General features: G+C 35.5%; 1 protein-coding gene across 4 annotated transcripts in view; it reads left to right on the plus strand.

Moving 5' to 3' along the window:
* SERPINI2 (serpin family I member 2) overlaps positions 1–19,547 on the plus strand; it is a 32,305-nt gene extending 12,758 nt beyond the window's left edge. For all 4 annotated transcript variants that reach the window (XM_010359209.2, XM_010359208.2, XM_030932064.1 and 1 more), the window contains 4 exons: positions 8,472–8,569; positions 12,082–12,168; positions 15,023–15,112; positions 19,298–19,547. In XM_010359209.2, the coding sequence (XP_010357511.1) occupies positions 8,472–8,569; positions 12,082–12,168; positions 15,023–15,112; positions 19,298–19,374 (352 nt within the window). In that variant the 3' untranslated portion in view covers positions 19,375–19,547. The remainder of the gene's footprint in view (positions 1–8,471; positions 8,570–12,081; positions 12,169–15,022; positions 15,113–19,297) is intronic.
* The last annotated feature ends 566 nt before the right edge of the window (positions 19,548–20,113 follow it).

Genomic DNA, 20,113 nt, shown 5'->3' on the forward strand with positions numbered 1-20,113 from the left:
AAAAAAAAGCAAAAAACAAAAAACAACAAAAAATTAGTTGGACATGGTGTGTGCCTGTGGTCCCAGCTACTGTGGAGGATAAGGCAGGAGGATCGCTTGAGCCCATGAGTTTGAGGCTTCAGTGAGATGTGATCCTGCCACTGCACTCCAGCCTGGGCAGCAAAGCAAGACCCTATCTCCAAAACAAACAAACAAACAAACAAACAAACAAGTCTATAGCAGAGATTTCAGTGAAAACAATGTTTTCATATCATATAAAATAGCTTGTGCCCTCATCATCTCAAACTCCATCTCCCTCCTACTGGTTCTGCTTGCAAAACGAAAAAGCCCATTGTATTGCTTCCCCAAACAAAAGAACAATTTGCCTTAAAACCTGAATTTGAATATTCATTTATATAGAAACAGAAACAATAGTTGGCAGTTGTATCCCCCCTTTCCATACAAATTCCAGCCACCAATGATACTTAAAAACTTGGCAGTTTCAGTTATAGTATCTCATTACATACTTCTATTCATAGCACAAAGTCTGGCAACTAGAAGGTGCTAAATAAATGACAGCTTTATTTTATTTCTTTCTTTGTTAAGAAGATCACTGCCTAGTCAGTACCAAACTAGAAACAATGTCTTCTCTGAATTCTCTGACTCCACTCCTTTCTCTTCTGTGTGGCAGGCCCTTCTCTGTGGTGTCTGACCAATAACTTCCCATTAATCCTCCACGGTTTCCCTTGAAGTTATTGTTTCCATGTAAATATACTCAAACATGCCTAGTTAGAGTGAACCATTCCTTACCTATATTTCTAGAACATTTCAGGAAAATTTACATCATAGCACTTGTTACATGGCATCTTTATTTCTTGCTCACATTCCTATCTGTCCTATTAAAATGTGATTTCTGGGACAGCGGGTTAGGTCTTGTTCATTTTAGTTTCTGTTGTTCCTAGCATGCTTCATGGTATATAGTATGTGCTAAATGAGTATTATTGAGTTGAAGTACACAAATACTTTCAAGGAAAGAAATTCTATATTATTTCTCTTTATTTAATTTTAAATATCTTCAAAACCAGAATTCAACTTTCCAGTCACTCTAATTTATTCTATTTGAGGACCCTGAATGAAGCTTTCCCTCCTTTCCATACATATGGCATCATGAAAAATAGGACATTAGACATTTACTTCAAAACTTCTCTCTAAAGAAGGAAAAGTGAGACTTTTTTCTAAATTCAGAGGACAGAAATTTGTTATTGTTTAATCACATTAATACAGAATTACATGTAAAATACATTCATTTTTTACTAAACTAATGTCTTCTGATTTGTTAAAGGAACAATTTGCATATGTATTTAGTTCATTAACAATTTTAACTTATCAGAACATGTTTATGAATTAAGTTTCCTGAGCACCAAAATCATGGATTAAAAATTCTGAAATACATTTCTCCCAAAAGGAATAATTTCCTCACAACAGACAAATACCTGTTTAAAATATGTGTTTGGTAGAGAAGAGACAAAACAATGTAGGCTCAATAAATGTTTGGGGTAGACTGGCAGATTTATATTTTATTACTGAATACTGTGGTTCCTTTACCTCTGAATAAATGTGTAATGGCTTTCAAACTGATAACTAAATATTCTGATAAAATTGGAACAGCTTAATCAACTTCATTAATTTCTAGAGCTGCTATAACAGCACAACACAACAGAGTAGGTGGCTTAGAACAACAAAAATTTATTCTCTCACAGTCTAGAGGCTAAATGTCAAAATCAAGGTGTCAGCACAACAGACTCTCACTGAGACCATTAGGATAATCCTTCCTTGCCTCTTCCTACCTTCTGGTAGTGACTGGAAGTCCTTGGTGTTCCTCTACTTATAGATAAATCACTCCAATTATTTCTTCTGTTGTCATGTAGCCATCTGTCTTTGTGTGGTATTCTCATATCTTATAAGGACACCAATCATATTGGATTAAGGCCCATTCCTATTTCCAAATAAAGGGACATTTAAAGATACTGGAGGTTAGGGCTTCAACACATGAATTTGGGAAAGGGGGTATGCACAATTCATCCTGTAACATCAACTGTAATAAAATCTATATTGTTGTAAAACAAAATAGCTCTTTGGTAGCAAAGTTTAGTACATGCCAAAAAACAAACAAACAAACAAACAAAACCGTAAGAATGCTTATGTTTAAGCTACAGTAGAAAGGAGCATGTGAATGACTATTTATAGTTACTGCTTAAGAAATACTTCCCCTTCCCCTCTATTGTGTATAACTAGGTTAGAATTGAGGCCAATAAGATATCATCTAAAAACACTCGAGTGCTTTCCATTATTTATTATCTGTAATATACTAGATATATAATTTTGGACATCATCCTGCAATTGAATGTCAGCTAAAATAATTATATTACTTTGTCTAAATGTAGTATGAGATCCTTTAAAAATTTTAGTAATAAAGCTTCCTTTGGTTGAAGAGTCTAAAACATAATTGCTATATGCCAGATTCTCTCTGTAGAAGAAACATTCGGAAAATATAGTTTAAAAATTGTGTGTATGGGCAAAAATGATAGTTTAATACATATAAGGTAAATGAACATGTAACTTTTAACTTTGTGAAGTGTTAGCATTTATATTTTAATAGTAAATGTTGTGACTTTTATCATCTGACTTGGTTATTCTCCCACTTCACAGATAAGAAAACTGAGACACTGAGAAGATAAATTGATTGCCATTCAATGAGTATTGACAGGGAAGGATTAGCTCTCATTTCTGTTGGGTCACAGCCTTATTAATTTGTCACAGCCTTATTAGTTTGATAATTATTAAAGTGTATTTCCTGTTCAAAAACGTTGATTGGGATTCTACTGTGGGCAAGAGGCTGGGACAGATGTAAAGCATTAGGTTTTCTACTGATAAGATGGTTACCACCTATTGATAAAATGGAATAGTACTAGATTTGTGCAAGAAATTCACTAAGACGACCGGGCGCGGTGGCTCACGCCTGTAATCCCAGCACTTTGGGAGGCCGAGGCGGGTGGATCACGAGGTCAGGAGATGGAGACCATCCTGGCTAACATGGTGAAACCCCATCTCTACTAAAAAAAGAAAAAAAACAAAAAAACAAAAAATTAGCCGGGCCTGGTGGCGGGCGCCTGTAGTCCCAGCTACTCCGGAGGCTGAGGCAGGAGAATGGCGTGAACCCGGGAGGCGGAGCTTGCAGTGAGCCGAGATCATGCCACTGCACTCCAGCCAGGGCGACCGAGCAAGACTCCGCCTCAAAAAAAAAAAAAAAAAAAAAAAAAAAAAATTCACTACACAGCAATGTACAGTAAGTACTAAAAGAATGGTATAATCAGTAAGCATTAGAAGGTTCACAAAAAGGGAGAGTGCACAGGAAACTGGAATTGTAAACAAAGGCTTCGTGAAAGAAGGACTTGAGTTGGGTTTTAAAAGAGTTGAGGAATAAATCCTATATGCAATGAAGAATTATTGACTATGTCCAAGTAAGGCAATGAAATGATTAAGTCAGTGTTTTAAAAAGGTATATGTAGTACTCAGAATTGTTCACCCTGGATAACATGTCTGAAAAATTTCCCTGCTCCTCATTTACCCCCCACCCCTGCCTATGGTCCCTATTTTTCTGTATAACTTTTATTTGTCCTTAAAATTAAGTATGAGTTTTAGAAAGGCTTTCTGATCTCTCCATGCAATATCATACAAGCATCTTCCCTTCTCCCCCTGGGAAACGTTCTCCTAGTACCTTGTGTTTATTTCTGCATAGCAATTGCATTAAAATGAATTGTTTGTCTTCCCCTCTGACCCATAAGCTACTTGAGGTGAAGAGCTGTGCATGTTTTCTCTCTGTGACTGCAGCAAAAAGCATGTATATAAAAAATAGTAGCTATTCAATGAACATTTGTTGCTTTAAACTGATCTAGTGGTAATATCCCGGATTTGATAAAGAGGGAAAGACTAATGCCTAAAATATCAGTTTAAAAACCACTGCAACAATTCAGACATTAAGTAAAGAGTGTTTAAAGGGAGCAGCTTCACTGGGAATAGTAAGGAACTGGTGAAGTTATTGGAATGTGTGACTAACTAGTAATGGGTTAAGAAGAAATAGGTTTTTTGGGGGTTTCAGGCTCAACTTACTAGAAAACAAGAGGGCTGTGAATTCTTGCTTTTTTGTAGTAGTCCTTATCGGGGCACCATGGACTTCTAGAGAGGTCTAGGATATACTTCCAAGGGTCCTTGAAACCCTGAAATTATTTGCAAGTTTATGCATGTAAGGTTAGGTATGTATTTTCCTTGGGAGAGGCTTTATAGTTCTCACTAAATTTTTGGAAGTCTAGGCCTTTAAACTTGTTAAGCACTACAGTTCTATTCAAAAGTATAGTATTATCTTAATAATAGCCATAGTCTTTCTGAGACGTATCATTCTTTAAAAATATTGACTGATGTGGCACCTCACAGTATCTTTTGTCAATTGTTGAAATCAGATTACTGAAAATAATATTGAAAACCCAGAGCCCTGCCACTTTCTTACTATATAACTTTAAGCAAATTACTTTTCTCTAAGATTTTTCTATTCTATTAAATGCAGTAATGATAATACATGCCTCTTACTGTTGTGAGGACTCCATGAGATAATGTGTATACAATTTTTAGTACTCAATATTAGCTAAATATTATTTGTATTATTACTCATTTAATTCTAACAGTGGCCATATATTATAATGCCAACATTGTAATAGGTGACCCCCCATCATATCTCATTTAATTCCTCAATCAATTTGATGAAGATCTAGTTTTATGTTCAGGTTACAGACAAGATGGAGACAGGCAAATACCGTGCCTGTGGTCACACAGCTAATTAATGGCTGAGCCAATACTAGAAGAGGTCAGCCAGGCATCTGAAAACAGGTGACTATAGGGCAAGCATGAGAGGGAGCACAGAACAGAACAAGCAGTCAGTGATAGAATGAGCAGTAGGATGAGAGATCTGGAGTAGCCGTACCAAGGAGACTTTTCAAAACATGTAACACTTACCACAGGACATAAAGGGTCATCTTTTTCTGGTTAGAAATTAATTCTAGGCTTGACTAGCGTTGGATCTATAAGTGGGTGAATGTAAATTGTGTGTGGGTGGGAGGAAGGCAAGGAAAATGAGACTGGATATGAGAATAGATACGTTGTGACCAGCTGCAGTAGTGATTACAAAATGTTCATTTACTTTGACCTATTGGACATGGATAAAAATGGGAATACTAGGCATACATTATGCATCCAGATGTTTCATATGTGACAGAAAGTATTTTAAATTCAGTCTGTGAGGTTAATAGATTATTTTAATTATTTTACACACACGGAAAGTGACCGGAATTTACTGTGTACTCACATAACCATCTAGGGCCACCATTGTCAAAGATTGTGTTGTATTTTTCTTCTCATGAGCAACCCTAAGATTTGGTTTGGTTGATTTCAGCTCTGAACAGTGCAAGTGATATGGTTTGGATTTATGTTCCTGCCAAATCTCATGTCAAATTGCAACCCCCAGTGTTGAAGATGGGGCCTGGTGGAAGGTGATGGGATCTTGGGGACAAATTTCCCCCTTCAGTGCTGTGTTCATGCTAGTAGAGTTCTCACGAGATCTGGTTGTTTAAAAGCGTATAGTCCCTGCCCCCCTGTTTCTCTTCCTCCTATTCCAGTCGTGTAAGACATGCCTGTTCCTTTTTGCCTTCAGCCATGATTGTAAGTTTCCTGATACCTCCCTGGTAACCAACAAATGCCAGCATCATGCTCCCTGTACAGCCTTTGGAACTGTGACCCAATGAAACCTCTTTTCTTTATAAATTACTCAGTTTCAGGTATTTCTTTCTCTCTCTCTCTCTCTCTTTTTTTTTTTTTTTTTTTTTTTTGAGACTCAGGTATTTCTTTATAGCAGTATGAGAATAGTCTAATACACCAAGAATGACTCAAGCCACTGTACCAAAGCTGGGATTTCAGATAATAAGGACACAAACCCAGAGGGAAATTGATCCAAGGCTTTCTTTCATTAAACAAGAACTCTGGGGATAAGGGGAAAGGAAAGGCCAATACCATTCCCCAGCAGGGCCTGGAGGCCAGAAGTAGGTCATTCTTAAAACAAAAATTGGGATTGTTTTTCATTTTTCTGCAGCTTTTATCTATGTGAGATCTGTTTCAGCATAATGGTTACATTTGGGAGTGAATTACTGTCTTTTAAACAAATAGATATTATTTGTATTTGCTAAAAATTCCATTCATGATTTAATTGCTAATTGTTTATCTAGCATTTTGCTGCTCATTCTTTTACCTTTGCCTGCTGTTCTTTTGACAATTTTAGAGGAGGATTAAGGAAAAGAGAAAATGAACCACAACTGGGAGAAATATGAAGACTCATAAACTTTGGAAGAGGGACGTTATATATATTGACCAATATGATGGTGTTGAATTATATTTTGATTATAAGGTAGTGGCAGTTAGCACATTAGCTTTGACTTCAAACAGACCTGAGTTTAAATCATACCTCTGGAACCTACCTTAACCTTCAGCCTGGAAATTAACCTCCTCAGGCTTCTATTTTCTTATACATTAATGGAAATAATAATGCCAACTTCCTTAGATTTTTGTAAAGATTAAAAACTGTAATTTATATTAAGTACCTAACACATGGCAGTGCTTCTTCACACCTGACTATTCATGGCTCCAATAATTAAGGATAATTAGGAATTGGCTGTAGATTTTACTTTCATTAGATGGCTGAATGTGTTTCTATTGCTGTAGGTTTCATCGGACTATATTATGAGCAGAACTGTTACTTAAATGACTCTCCAGTGATAATTAGGCATTATTAGAAGTTGTAATAAGTCTTGCGGTATTCTTGTCGTTATCCTAAAATTATTGGACTATTACAGCCCATTTATAGGTAGATTAGAACATATATTCTCCACCCTTTAAAAGCCCATACTCCATTCAGTTTGAAGACTGTGGTAATAAAAACAGGAAAAAAGCAAATCTCCCAAACCATCATGCTGCATATTATCTTTCTTAGTAGGAAGTTACAAGGAAGAAGTTGAAAGCAGTGGGCGTAGAATGAGCTATTTTCATTTATCAGCTGATTTTAATGTGCGTGTTGTGTCCATTCCCAGGTAGATAGGGTTCTGAATAAGTTACCATCTTCCAAAAAAACATATGGTTTTGCCAAGAAATAATTTAGTCCCAGTAGAGTTCTGCCACACCATGTTCATTGCTTTGGAGAATTATAATTAAGAAGCTCATTCAGTATTTGCCAGTTCAAACAATGATCTAGTTAGACTGATCGCCCCACCTAATTTCTAGCTCCAGATATGGGCCTCCTACTGAATGAACACATATCCTTGAGCACTAGTGTATGCTTCTAACGAGAGCACAGGGGCCAATGCCCAGAGGGCATAGACAAAGCTCCTCAGTAGAAATTGCCTGGAATTTTGCTGATGTCGGAAATATATATAGCTCCCTGTTTAAGATTATTCCACATGTCTTTTCTTTCATAAACCAAGTTTCCAATCTGTATTTAAAATGCAAATTAATGCTTTAAGCACCTATGAAGTCAATAAGTACTAGCTTCCCCCTGCCCCCCACCCACTTTTATTTAAATGGGAAAGTGAGGTTCAGTGATTGCTTTTGATTTGGAATCATAGAAGATCAGTGGCTGAGAAAATCTTTTGGGATTATCTGGTTAAGTTCCCTTTTCACAGGTGAGGCAAATTAAGGCACAGACAGGTGAGCCAGACACTAGCCTCCTAACTTATGGTTCGGCGTTGGAAGCACTGGCTAGCTGCTTTTTTTTTTCCTCTCCTGTAATTTTTGTCTTTTATTTCCTTTGACAGAAATCTGGTTCCCCTTCCTTTATCCTTTTACAGGACCTATTCTGAAGATATTATGCCTGTCCATAAACTGAAGAACATCTCATTGACTGTGACAATGGGCGAGATGAATGATAGGTTATAAATATTTCTCTATTGCTTAATAGCTAGCAATCTTCTCCAAGGACTGTAGATTCCTGTTCCCTGCTCATCATGTCATGGACATCTGCCAGGAACCATCTTTGATGGTGTGAAAATCTTGAATACCTAAGACGGAAATTTTAGACTTGTTAGAAAGGAACCAAGCAATTGAGACCTTAGATAGAACTTAGAATTCTCACCTAGTTTTGTTGGGTAATTGTTACTTCAAAAAAATGCAATTTCTGTTCTCTCTTTCCTCCAACCATTTATCTGGGAAGCAAGTTATTGGCAACCCAGAACTGATTGTTGGAGCTGGGGAAAATGGTGTGAGATGTAAGAAAATGTAACAGATAATACAAACAAAAGATTTTACAATATATTATCCTCCAAGACATCTATTAAAAAAATTGATAGCAAAAATGTGCAGTGTTTCAAGACTTTTCTTTTTCTTTTTCTTTTAAATAACAGATTTAAAGTAGAACAAAAAGTAGACTTCAAAGATGTTTTATATTCTTTGAACATAACTGAGATATTTAGTGGTGGCTGCGACCTTTCTGGAATAACAGGTAGTATGATAAATAATTCTTATATTATCATGTTAATTTGTTTTGTTAAGACTACATTAACTAACTGAGCTTAAAACTGAAAGAGCATTCAGCTCTGATAAATATACACACAGTGAATAAATGTCATAGTCATGTTGAGCTATCTGTAAACAAGTATTTTATGTTTAAGTAGCTTTTCTTAATGAAAGTCAAAAAGCATTTTGGAATGTTAGATAAGCACTCTGGCTATACTTCTAATAAAACTACATAAAAGTATTATATGGGTTTTTATTTCTGCCCTGTTTGGATTTCCTCATCTGAATAATGGGAATTACAACTTTGAGTCTCTCATCTAAGCAGAGCTAATACAACTCTTAGAAACCAATTTGCAAATGTTAATTCACTAATATGAGAACATATGCAATAGTCATCCATAAGCTGCTGGATGATGAGCGCAATCAAGAAATTGTAACGCTACAGTTTGCAGATTTAGCAACGGTGTCTTTTGGGCTGACAACAAATCTGAGAAGATGGAGCTTTTATGCTCACTTGCACTGGGGGAATCCTGCATGGTTAACACATTCACTTGCACAACAAAGCCAACACAGTCTATGAACTCTTCGAGTTTCAGTGGTACTCAGTAGTTCAAAAATAACTAGCTAAAAAAAAAAAAAATGGATGAAGAGAGGCAATTTGTCCCAAGTTACTTACCCTCTTTTAAATTCAGTCTTTTGTTCTATAAAAAGGGGCCTAAGCTTGTCTGTCTGATGAGGTTGTAAACCATAACATGAAATATTGCAGAAATGTTTTATGTATTTATTTCTATATAGCTATCTGGGCTTTGGAAACATGTTGTTAATTTAGTCATCATTCATCAATTGTGTGGGCAAATGAGTAGAATGAAAAACTTTCCTGATGGAGGAGGTGAATGAGGTCACAAATATCAAAATGTTCGTTATCACCTTCACACATGATGTGGCTACTCATTCTCACACTGACAGATAGATCTGACTTCTCTGACAATATTATCAGCACTAGGTATGAGATGGTCAACATTAAATACTGCAACAGGATGCTCTGTGTGCCCTGAGACACAACCACCTCTTCAACCTTCAATAATCCAAACTATTTTTCATGCACTTCCTTTTCTTAAACTTCTTTCCAGCCATAGGGAGATCACTCAATTTGCCTCAGACACTTCAAATAGCCACTTGTTCTGCAAATTCCCAGCAATTTGTGACTTCTAAAAAATCTCCTGTTACAAGCAGATTTTTAAAGAAAATACTTCCAAAATGTTTCATAAAAGACTTTATTCAAGAAAATAACCCAGTGCAGAAAAGAATAAATGTCCAGCATTTTCTGTTCTTTCCCTCTTGAGTTACTTATTTGAGCTGTTTTAACCATTTTGGTTCTGTCTTATTGCCTAGAATAGAATAGTCATAGCCAATGCTGATACCTCTACTGGTATCTAGGAGCACAGTAAATTCTCTGCTATCTCTACTTATCATTTGTACAATAAACACTCACTAAAGGTTACTATGAAACAGCCCAATACTAGTCTTATGGGCCATCTGTGTGAAAGGGACACTACCTTATATTTATATAGTTCACAAGTTTTGAATGAAATGATTATATAGAGTTACTTTGGAAACTTTGAGAAAAATATTTGACTTTTCACTCAGTTACTACTCCGTGTGTAACCTGTAGTAAAATATTTAACCTTTCTGAGTGTAAGCATTCTAATCTGTTAAGTGAGACAATATAGCGACTGGGGAAATAAATAAAAGAATGTATGTAAATCATCTACTTTAACATTTGGCACATAGTTAAATATGAAACAGCAAGTGGGAAAAGTATCACATTAATATTACTTGCACATCTAGCAAATATATTGTTTTCTTGTTCTCTTAATTTAATAACAATGTACTTAGAATTTTCATTTAAAAATTAAAAGAAATAATTATTATGAAGGTACAATGAATGAGTTTATAGAGTTCACGTTCTTCTAACCTATCATATTTCAGGGCCTGTTCTTTTCCTAAGACTGGGTTTTGTCTGCAGTGAGATGGAACAAAGGAGACTAAATGGTTTAGTCTAATAGCCAGGGAGTCATTTGGGCTCGTGCCATTGCTAAACTGGGTGAAATTCTTTACTCCTTCCTAAGCTGCTTTGTGGTCTTTATTCTTGGTGTGGGTCACTAGGTCATTCCCTCTGTGTTTATTTGTCTTATTCCAGGCAATCCTGGGAGAAGAAGGTGCTTATATGCGGGACCTTGAGAGAACATTCTCTTGCATTTCAGTTAATTCACACTAATAGAGTAGATGCCCATCTCTCTCCACTTTGCAGGTTTCTATCACTAGACATACTCAGATGCATTGACTTATTTATTATTGGCTTATATATGACAAATATTTATAGCAAGCCAATTATGAGCCAGGCAGTTTTCTAGAGCACGCTTCCTTTGTCCTCTGAGGAACATTGTTAGATCTATCTTGTCTTGCAAGGCAAGCTTGACATGCCTTCTGGGCTCCCAGTTTCACTTCTTCCTTCTTGAGGAGATTATACTTGCAAGTCACTCTACCAGAAATGCTTCACCTACACATCGGTTCCACCAAGGGGATAAAAAGGAGCATTCATTCTCAGCTTGTATCCACACCAGAACAAAACGTTATAAGACACGCTCTTATGCTGAAAATTTTAACAGGTTTTAAAGTGTATCTCTGAAGTGATTTTGTAACAGGTGACACAGAAGTTCCTTAGAATTTCATAGCTTCTCCAGATTTGAAGTTAGTACATTTTATTTTAAACTAAGATCAAAACTAAATACAGAATATAAAAGGCACTTTGGCTTTGAGGTTAAATATATGGGGTGAGATTAATTCAAATCTGGAAAGCCTCTTTCATTCTGTCTATAGACAATGGCTAAGGGAGGAAAAGCTCTCTGTCCCTTCAAATATTTCACTTAGTTGGATACATGATTTGAGGCTTACATCATTTACCTTTTATATCACAGAAAAACTTGATCTCTCTCTCTCTGTGTATATATGTCATGTCTGGAAGAGCTAAGTCTAAATCACCTTTATCTGTAGCAAATTGACTAAATAGGAAAAAGTTCATTTATTTGTTTCCTTGCCTTTGATCATTTGAAAATGTAATGATGCTGGGCGTGGTGGCTCATGCCTGTAATCCCAGAAATTTGTGAGGCCAAGGCGGGCAGATCACCTGAAGTCAGGAGTTCGAGACCAGCCTGGCCAACATGCCAAAACCCCATCTCTACTAAAAATACAAAAATTAACCGAGTGTGGGTGTGGTGGCAGGCGCCTATAATCCCAGCTGCTTGGGAGGCTGAGATGGTAGAATGGTTTGAATCTGGGAGGCAGAGGTTGCAGTGAACTGAGATCGTGCCACTGCACTTCAACCTGGGTGACAGAGCAAGACTCCATCTCCCAAAAAAGCAATTAATCTGGGACCTAATAGGTAATGGCTTTGATTTTAACTCTTAAATACACTTTTGTGTATTTTTTTTTAACCAGATTCATCTGAAGTGTATGTTTCCCAAGTCATGCAGAAAGTTTTCTTTGAGATAAATGAAGATGGCAGTGAAGCTGCAACATCAACTGGTAGGGTCAATGATTTCTGGCCAAGCTAGAAGGAAAGATGGGGAGAGGATGAACATTACTGTGCTGACCCTTTTGAAGTATTGTAATCTTTTTCTTCTACTATCTAATACACTTCAGGAGGAAAAAAAGGAAATGGTTGTATACACTGTTCATATTTCTCTTCAGTCACAGCATGATACAAAAAGGAAGGGAAAGGGTAGGAGTTGAGGCCTGTCTACTGATATTTGCTCACTTGTGAATTGGATTACCTGCAAATTAGCAGATAGGACCTGTGGAGAAAATTTTGGAGTTCAAATATAAAATCATTATTTTTTAGGAATGCTCACCCTTACATAATTGTATTTTATTTCATTCTTTCACTACACCAAGTTAGTCCCCACTTTGCTAATTTGATTCTTGCTATTGTTTCTGTGGCAGTGGCTCTCAAACTTAACCTGCACATAAAAATCACCTGGGAAGCTTTAAAAACTCCTATGCCCAGTCTACACCCCAAAATAATTAAATCGGTATTTCTGGAAGTGAAATCCAGACTCCAATATTTTCTTAGGTTTTCCTAAGCGATACCAATGTGCATTGAAGAACCAGTGCTCCATAGTGGTTTGCAGCTTGCCCTTTTTATTACAAATGTGGTGCATAGACCAACAACAGCACCACTTGGGAGCTTGTTAGAAATGTAAAATCTCAGGTCCAAAACCTAGACCGACTGAATCAGAATCTGCATTTTGCAAGATCACTAGGAAATTTGCATGTACATTCTAGTTTGAGAACCACTCTTCTAGGCCATATTTCCTTGAACAAATGACATTTTAAATAGCATCTGTGCTGCAGGTAAATAATGCTTGAAAAATAATTAGAAAAAAGCCCTAAAATCAATTAGAAATGGACAAGCAACTTTAATGAATTCCTCATAAGTCTATTTTAATTCCTCATACTCTTTGGATTTTAATCAATATTTAAAAGCTATTTATCATTTAAAATGTCTTACTGATAAATATATAAAAATTGATATTCATTTATTAATTTCTTGATTAATTTGCAATGCTGCATTGGGCCAATGGATTTTGACATCTGGATGAAACACACTGGACTCCATTATGATTTTGTCATCTGAAAGATTTTGCATTGCTATGCTCAAGGAACTTGAATTGTAGGGGATGAGCTATATTAATCTTTGGAGAAGTCAAAAGGTTCTATTTGGATGAAATTGCTGGATCATGTAGACAAATTTTCCAGCTGCTTTCAAACAGTACTGAGAAAGTCCTCATAGATTTTTGTTTGATCTCATTATATTGGTGAGGAAACAGTCCCAGCAATGTAAAGTGGCTTACCTGAAGTCATACTATTGATTGACAGCAGCATTTGAACACAACTCATGTTCCCTGACTTTAAGTTCGGAGCTCTTTATGTTATTGCCCACTGTCTCTCATTTTAAGTCTAAACTTTTCTAGGATTCTGTAACAATCACTAAGAGAAAACAGATGAATCAATAGTAAAACTCCTCAGAATTGTCAGCCTGGATATTTTGACTTTCAGAAATCCACTCAGGGACTGCTCAAAAGCAGAAAAAGTCCAAGTATTCACTGTGAATGGGAATGGGAGTAAAACTGACCTTGCTTTTGGATTTATCTTTTATTATTATTATTATTATTATTATTATTATTATACTTTAAGTTCTAGGGTACATGTGCATAACGTGCAGGTTTGTTACATATGTATACTTGTGCCATGTTGGTGTGCTGCACCCATCAACTTGTCAGCACCCATCAACTAGTCATTTACATCAGGTATAACTCCCAATGCAATCCCTCCCCCCTCCCCCCTCCCCATGATAGGCCCTGGTGTGTGATGTTTCCCTTCCGGAGTCCAAGTGAACTCATTGCTCAGTTCCCACCTATGAGTGAGAACATAAGGTGTTTGGTTTTCTGTTCTTGCGATAGTTTTCTGAGAATGATGGTTTCCAGCTGCATCCTAATAATTCATACATGAGCCTATATTCACTGGTTATTTGGGTAGCATACCCTTGATATTCTGGATAGGAGAGTGCCAATCATGTTATCATACTAAGATTATATTTGACTGTTTTACAATTCTAATGATATGTAGTGATTTTATTTTTCCTGGGATCTGAAAATAACAGTACAAAGTAATTATATTATTGGTAAAGACAGTATCTGAATTAGGCATAAAACATTTAATCTAGATAGGAAAAATATGTAACTTTTTATATTTTCCCATTCTAAATATTGACAAATGATATAATGGAGCAGCATAATATCAATTATCACAGAAAGTAATTTTTAAGGCAGCAAATTTCTGCTTCAAATCTCATAATAAAGATCTCACACACATTCACTGCCAAATCCTAAAAACTCTGAGCTCACAGAATAATTTTGAAAGAGTAAGTAAAAAAAAAAAATAATTTGAGCTCAGATGTGATTACCACAAACCCGAAGTATAAAAACAAAGTGCAAACATACCTAAATAGGAATTAGGAATTACAAACATTGTAGAAATAAATCCTATAATGCAAATAAAAAGTGAACAGAAAATTACTGTTTAAAAGATAAATTTTTTCAACTGCTTTCACTAAATTGAATCTGGTATCTGGCTTTCTTCTTCACTGAGCATAAATATAAAGTTAGAATTATTCTGTGAGTGACCTAATATTTATTCTTCAGTACTTTGGTTTTTAAATTTATTGCAAATTCCTCTGTATGTAGAAAATGGTTATTTTTCCACATGTTAACTCCTTACGCAAAATTACTTTTCCTATCTACAAAATGTATTATGAATATACTTTCTTTACTGATCTTTTAATGCAAGTATCTAAATAACTGTTGTCTCTATTTTATAGGTATACACATCCCTGTGATCATGAGTCTGGCTCAAAACCAATTTGTAGCAAATCATCCATTTCTGTTTATTATGAAGCATAACCCAACAGGTACCTTTTTTGAGAATTCTTTGGGGGAACTGATTATGTTAGGCAGAACTAGTTCCAGTTTCTAACTGCAATGTACATATCTGAAGTCATTTGTTCTTTCAATGGATATTTGTTAAGTGCATTTTATATACCAGGTATTGTATTTTAAGAGAAGACAGAGGCCTAAAATAGGGCAGTGGTAATAATAACTGCCATCATGGCTACCATATGTGGTAGCCATTTCATATAACGATCACTAAAGCTGAAACCACTCCAAAAGATTAGATATTTGACTAGTAAAGACACAAAAACTCAGAGAAAGATTGTATAGTTTGTCTCAGGTTACGTAACTAGAAAGTGTCAGAGTGGGAATGCTGGTCAACTGTCTGTGTATGATGCCACATTGGGGGTGGAAATTGAGAGGTGTGGAGTTGTGAAAGAACTCAGATGTGGATGCCAAAACAGTAAGTGACTAGTGTAGGTTCTGAGGGGAAGGAAGGAGTCAAATCTCCAACTTGGTCAACTGGTGAAAGATGATGCAGTTAGGTAAAAAAGGGAGTGTGGAAGTAGTGGATTGGATTGGCATTGGACACAATGCCAACACAGGGAAATGCAGATTGTCTGGATGGATGCTTCAGCACTTTCTCCTGGGAATAAGAGAAGCCAGAAATGTGAATACAGTGGGAAAACTGTCAAGTTTATGTTTAGGATCCTTCAGCAGTCATAACGCTCATGTGAGAGTTATAAGCCACAGGATAGTAGAAATTACATTTTACTCATCTCTGTATTCAGGCCAATATTTGGCAAAACGCCTTGCACATAATATCAGTTTCCCTATAGACACAGGGTGTGAAATTGGGTAGGGCTCAAGTTCCAGCTGAATTCACTAACAGTTGTGAAACAAGTTGCTTGTCCTTTCTAAGCCACATTTCCCCTGTATCTTATTTGAACATAATAGTCGTACTCATCTCATAGAGTTACATAAAAGAATTTTTGAAGCCTGTAACACTGTGCCTGGCACATAGTGTTCATTGTGAATAAATTAATATGAATGAGTGAATGAATAAAAGAAGAAACGCAAGTGAAAAAGTATAAAGTCATTTACAGGGAGAAGAGACATGGTTAATTGCAGAATCTGAATCTGTTAGATTAACTAGGGATACTGATATTATTGGCCCAGTAAGGGATACATCACTCTTTTTCTGGCTCCATGGAACTCATGCTGAGTGACCCTTCTGAAAGTCATATTTTAAAAACAATGAAAGTTTTAGAATTGATGAGACTGCATTAACACAACTTCAATTCTGGTAATGGACATGTCAGTGTTCAAATGTATTCTAAGTATGTCATTTGATCTCTATGTCTAACCTTTAGATAATTCTAATTTTTTAGAATTAATATATAATTATGTAGTATGGAGCTTCATTGAGCATCAACGCACAAGTAAATAATGGCATTTAGAATAATTATGTTTTACTCTATTTTCCAAGTTGATGACTTGTTATATGCGAAGGCCAAGTAACAGTTATCAGTAAAACAGCAGCAAAAATTCAAAACCCACTTATCTGTTTATTTGTGATAATGCTTAACTAGCAGATCTTAATGATAGTTTGAACTGTTTTATGTTCTTTATTCTAATGAGACTTTCTAAACTAGGGTTGCTCCTTTAAAGTATTGTTTAAAATAAATGGACACTCATTTATCATGGACTGTTCATTGTTACCTAATAAAATGTAGAAAGGGCTGTTATCTTAAGATAATACATATTTAGTGATTTATCAATTTTTCTCTTGCAAATGAACTCAAGAAATCATTGAGATTAATGAAGATAGTGATTTAGCATGACCATAGTGAACTATTAAATGGCTTCATAGTATGCATAAAATGTATTCTGTTGATGATTTCTGAAGTATGAGGATGAATGATTTTAGGTTTAGTACAACCAATTTTTATGTAGCCTGGAAATTTTCTTTTATCCAAACAGTCCTTTTGTGTAAAATCTATACATTATTTGGATTTTCCTATCAGATGAGTTTTATACTGCAGTATATTCATCTAAAGCCCTTACTAAGCTAAACATCTAGAACAATAAAACACCTTTTTAAGGTTGAAAATATAGGCCCACTTTATAGGCTTTGAGAAGAAAATTGTGAAAGATACTCATGAAAGGTACCATTCCTGAAAAAATAGTCAATTATGATTTTGAAATTGACAGGACTCCAGACATAATGAAAGTTATTGCGTTTAGAACTCTTTTGGGTCATGTGTTGAGGGGAGAAGCAGACTGCAGAATATCCATTAAGAATTTTTTTTCTAGCCATTAGCTTGGTAATGCTATTGTATTGTAATATTAGGAGGTAAAAGTTGCTTCCATCTGATGAAGATGTTGTATAAATGTGTTGATTAAATATGGGGATACCTATTTAGAAAGGAAGCATGAAGATAAAAAATAATAATCACTTTTGCTGCAGTCTGCCTCTAAATTCTTCGCTATTATGTCGAGGGAGATTTCGTTAATCTGCCCAATTTAGTAGTGAGTAGACTGATGATGACATGAAGACTCAATTCAAAATGTGATTCTTCCTGAAGAAACAGATTGAAAAGGCTGGTACTAATGGCTTTTATGTAACATTCTATACTTCTAGGTATTTAAAATTTTAAGATACTGTGTTCAATTATAAGTTAGTGTTTATAGAATTTACTTTAAAATGTTTCCACGCAAACTATTCTGATGAGCATTTTAATGAGATAGCACTATGGCATTAGTATTATGAAGGTAAAAGAGTCACTGCTTATTCCTATTGTGACTAAATGTAATATCTATTCTGGGAGATGTATTTATGTATCTTTATCTATCTGAAATATTGGGGTATTTGTTTTCTTTTTCCCATAATTATTTTAATATTTTGAAACAAAACATTGTTGACTATAATTATTCATAATAAAAAGTAAAATCTGGGTTGGGAGCAGTGGCTCACTCACGCCTGTAATCCCAGCACTTTGGGAGGCCGAGGAGGGCAGATCACGAGGTCAGGAAATCGAGACCATCCTGGCTAACATGGTGAAACCCTGTCTCTACTAAAAATACAACAAATTAGCCAGACGTAGTGGCGGGCGCCTGTAGTCCCAGCTACTTGGGAGGCTGAGGCAGGAGAATGGTGTGAACCCAGGAGGCGGAGCTTGCAGTGAGCCAAGATCGCGCCATTGCACTCCAGCCTGGGTGACAGAGCGAGACTCTGTCTCAAAAGCAAAAACAACAACAACAACAAAAACAAAACAAACAAACAAAATATATAAAATCTGCTAGAGTTTATATCTATTTTCATGTTATTGGTTCTTCAAAGAGTGTGTCTTTGAACTGAATAGTAGAGTTAATAAAAAAGGGCCATGCTACTATTATTTCAAATACATTTAAATATCATTTTCATTAGCTTTAAAATTATGCAAAATTGATCGCCTTGGAAATTAACCTTTATTACATCTGAGCGTAAGGGACTTAAGGCAACATTTGACATTGATTGATTTAGGTCACTTCTCTTAACCCAGTTGAAAAGAACGGTGAATAAATTTTGGTACATCATTCTTTCTGTTTTGTCCTTCAGTTCTTAGTTCCTTTTCACTTGCAAACACAGAATGGTTGAAAACAGGTATTTGCATTTATGCTGTATACTATATCACTTTGGTGAGGATTTGAAAATACTAGAGATATAAAAATATTGTCTTTGGCAGTAAAGTAAGCTTTGATTCAGCACTGAAAAAGGAGAACTGAGAAGTTGCACTTTTAACCCTGAAGGCTTACTAATATTACATGCATAAAATGATGACTGCTAATGCTTTAAATTTAAAACTCTACCATGCTCATCACCATTTTATTATGCTATGTTCTCCAGACTGGGTCTCTATATTTAGAAGAACACCTCTCTGTCATTTTATTTTTATTTTTGCTTCCCTCTATGAAAAACAGGATTAATGCTTTTTCCATGACAAACTGTAGTGGATATTAATTTACTTCATGAATTACCAGAAAATGATAAATAATGATATAATTATGAATTTGAGACAAAGGAGGCTTTGCTATTAGACACCGCCTATTTATCTTACAGAGAAAAAAGACCAAATAATATGTTAAATATTAAGAAAAACTAATTATTGTCAGTTGTTTTCTCCCGAAATTCCTAAAATATGTTTGTTTGTTTGTTTCCCTAGAATCAATTTTGTTTATGGGAAGAGTGACAAATCCTGACACCCAAGAGATAAAAGGAAGAGATTTAGATTCACTGTGAATGAAAACACAGCCTCAGAATAAAAGATGATTTCTCGAAAATAGTTGATTGGCTAAGTATCATCATCTTGACAATATTTGCTCTATATCTTATATATTTTCTGTTTTAAACTGTGCCTGTGTTAATAGATATCTGTCTTGATGAATCAGTAAAGTTAGGTATGCATTTGTTTCTGTTCTTTTTCTATGTTTTAGAAAATCTATGTGCATCTAAAACCTTGAGCATACATAAAATATTACCATTCACATGTTAGAATAATCCTGTCTATAATATCTTAAATATCAAATTCTTGTCTTATATATCAAATTTATTATATCCTAAAATACTGGACTATTAAACTCACGCATAGCACCATTATCTGGCTATGGGGAGGTAAGGTCAAGAGACCGTGGCCATGGTACATGCCTCTCGGGGGTGTCACTTAAGACACAGAGATCCAGTATTCCTTGCAGTAGAGGAGCTTTGGGCATTTCGCTAATCTTAACTTGTTGTTTGACATGTTACATTTAATAATTTTGAAACATACCAGTTTTTTCCTACTGATTTATGGTTTTAAAATGTATACAACATAGAAATACCGAGCACTTTTGTAAAGCATTCCTCATTTTGTAGGTGAAAGTGGCAGCATAATTAGTGTGACTTAGGAAGCTGCAGTTCCACAATTTTACAATATTGAGCCAAGGAAGTGTTAGAGTCAAGATTGTGCACTATAAAGATTAAATGCAGATCCCTTCCCTTG

Source organism: Rhinopithecus roxellana, chromosome 1 (genome assembly GCF_007565055.1).
Source record: "Rhinopithecus roxellana isolate Shanxi Qingling chromosome 1, ASM756505v1, whole genome shotgun sequence".
In the NCBI taxonomy this organism is placed as follows: Eukaryota; Metazoa; Chordata; class Mammalia; order Primates; family Cercopithecidae; genus Rhinopithecus; species Rhinopithecus roxellana.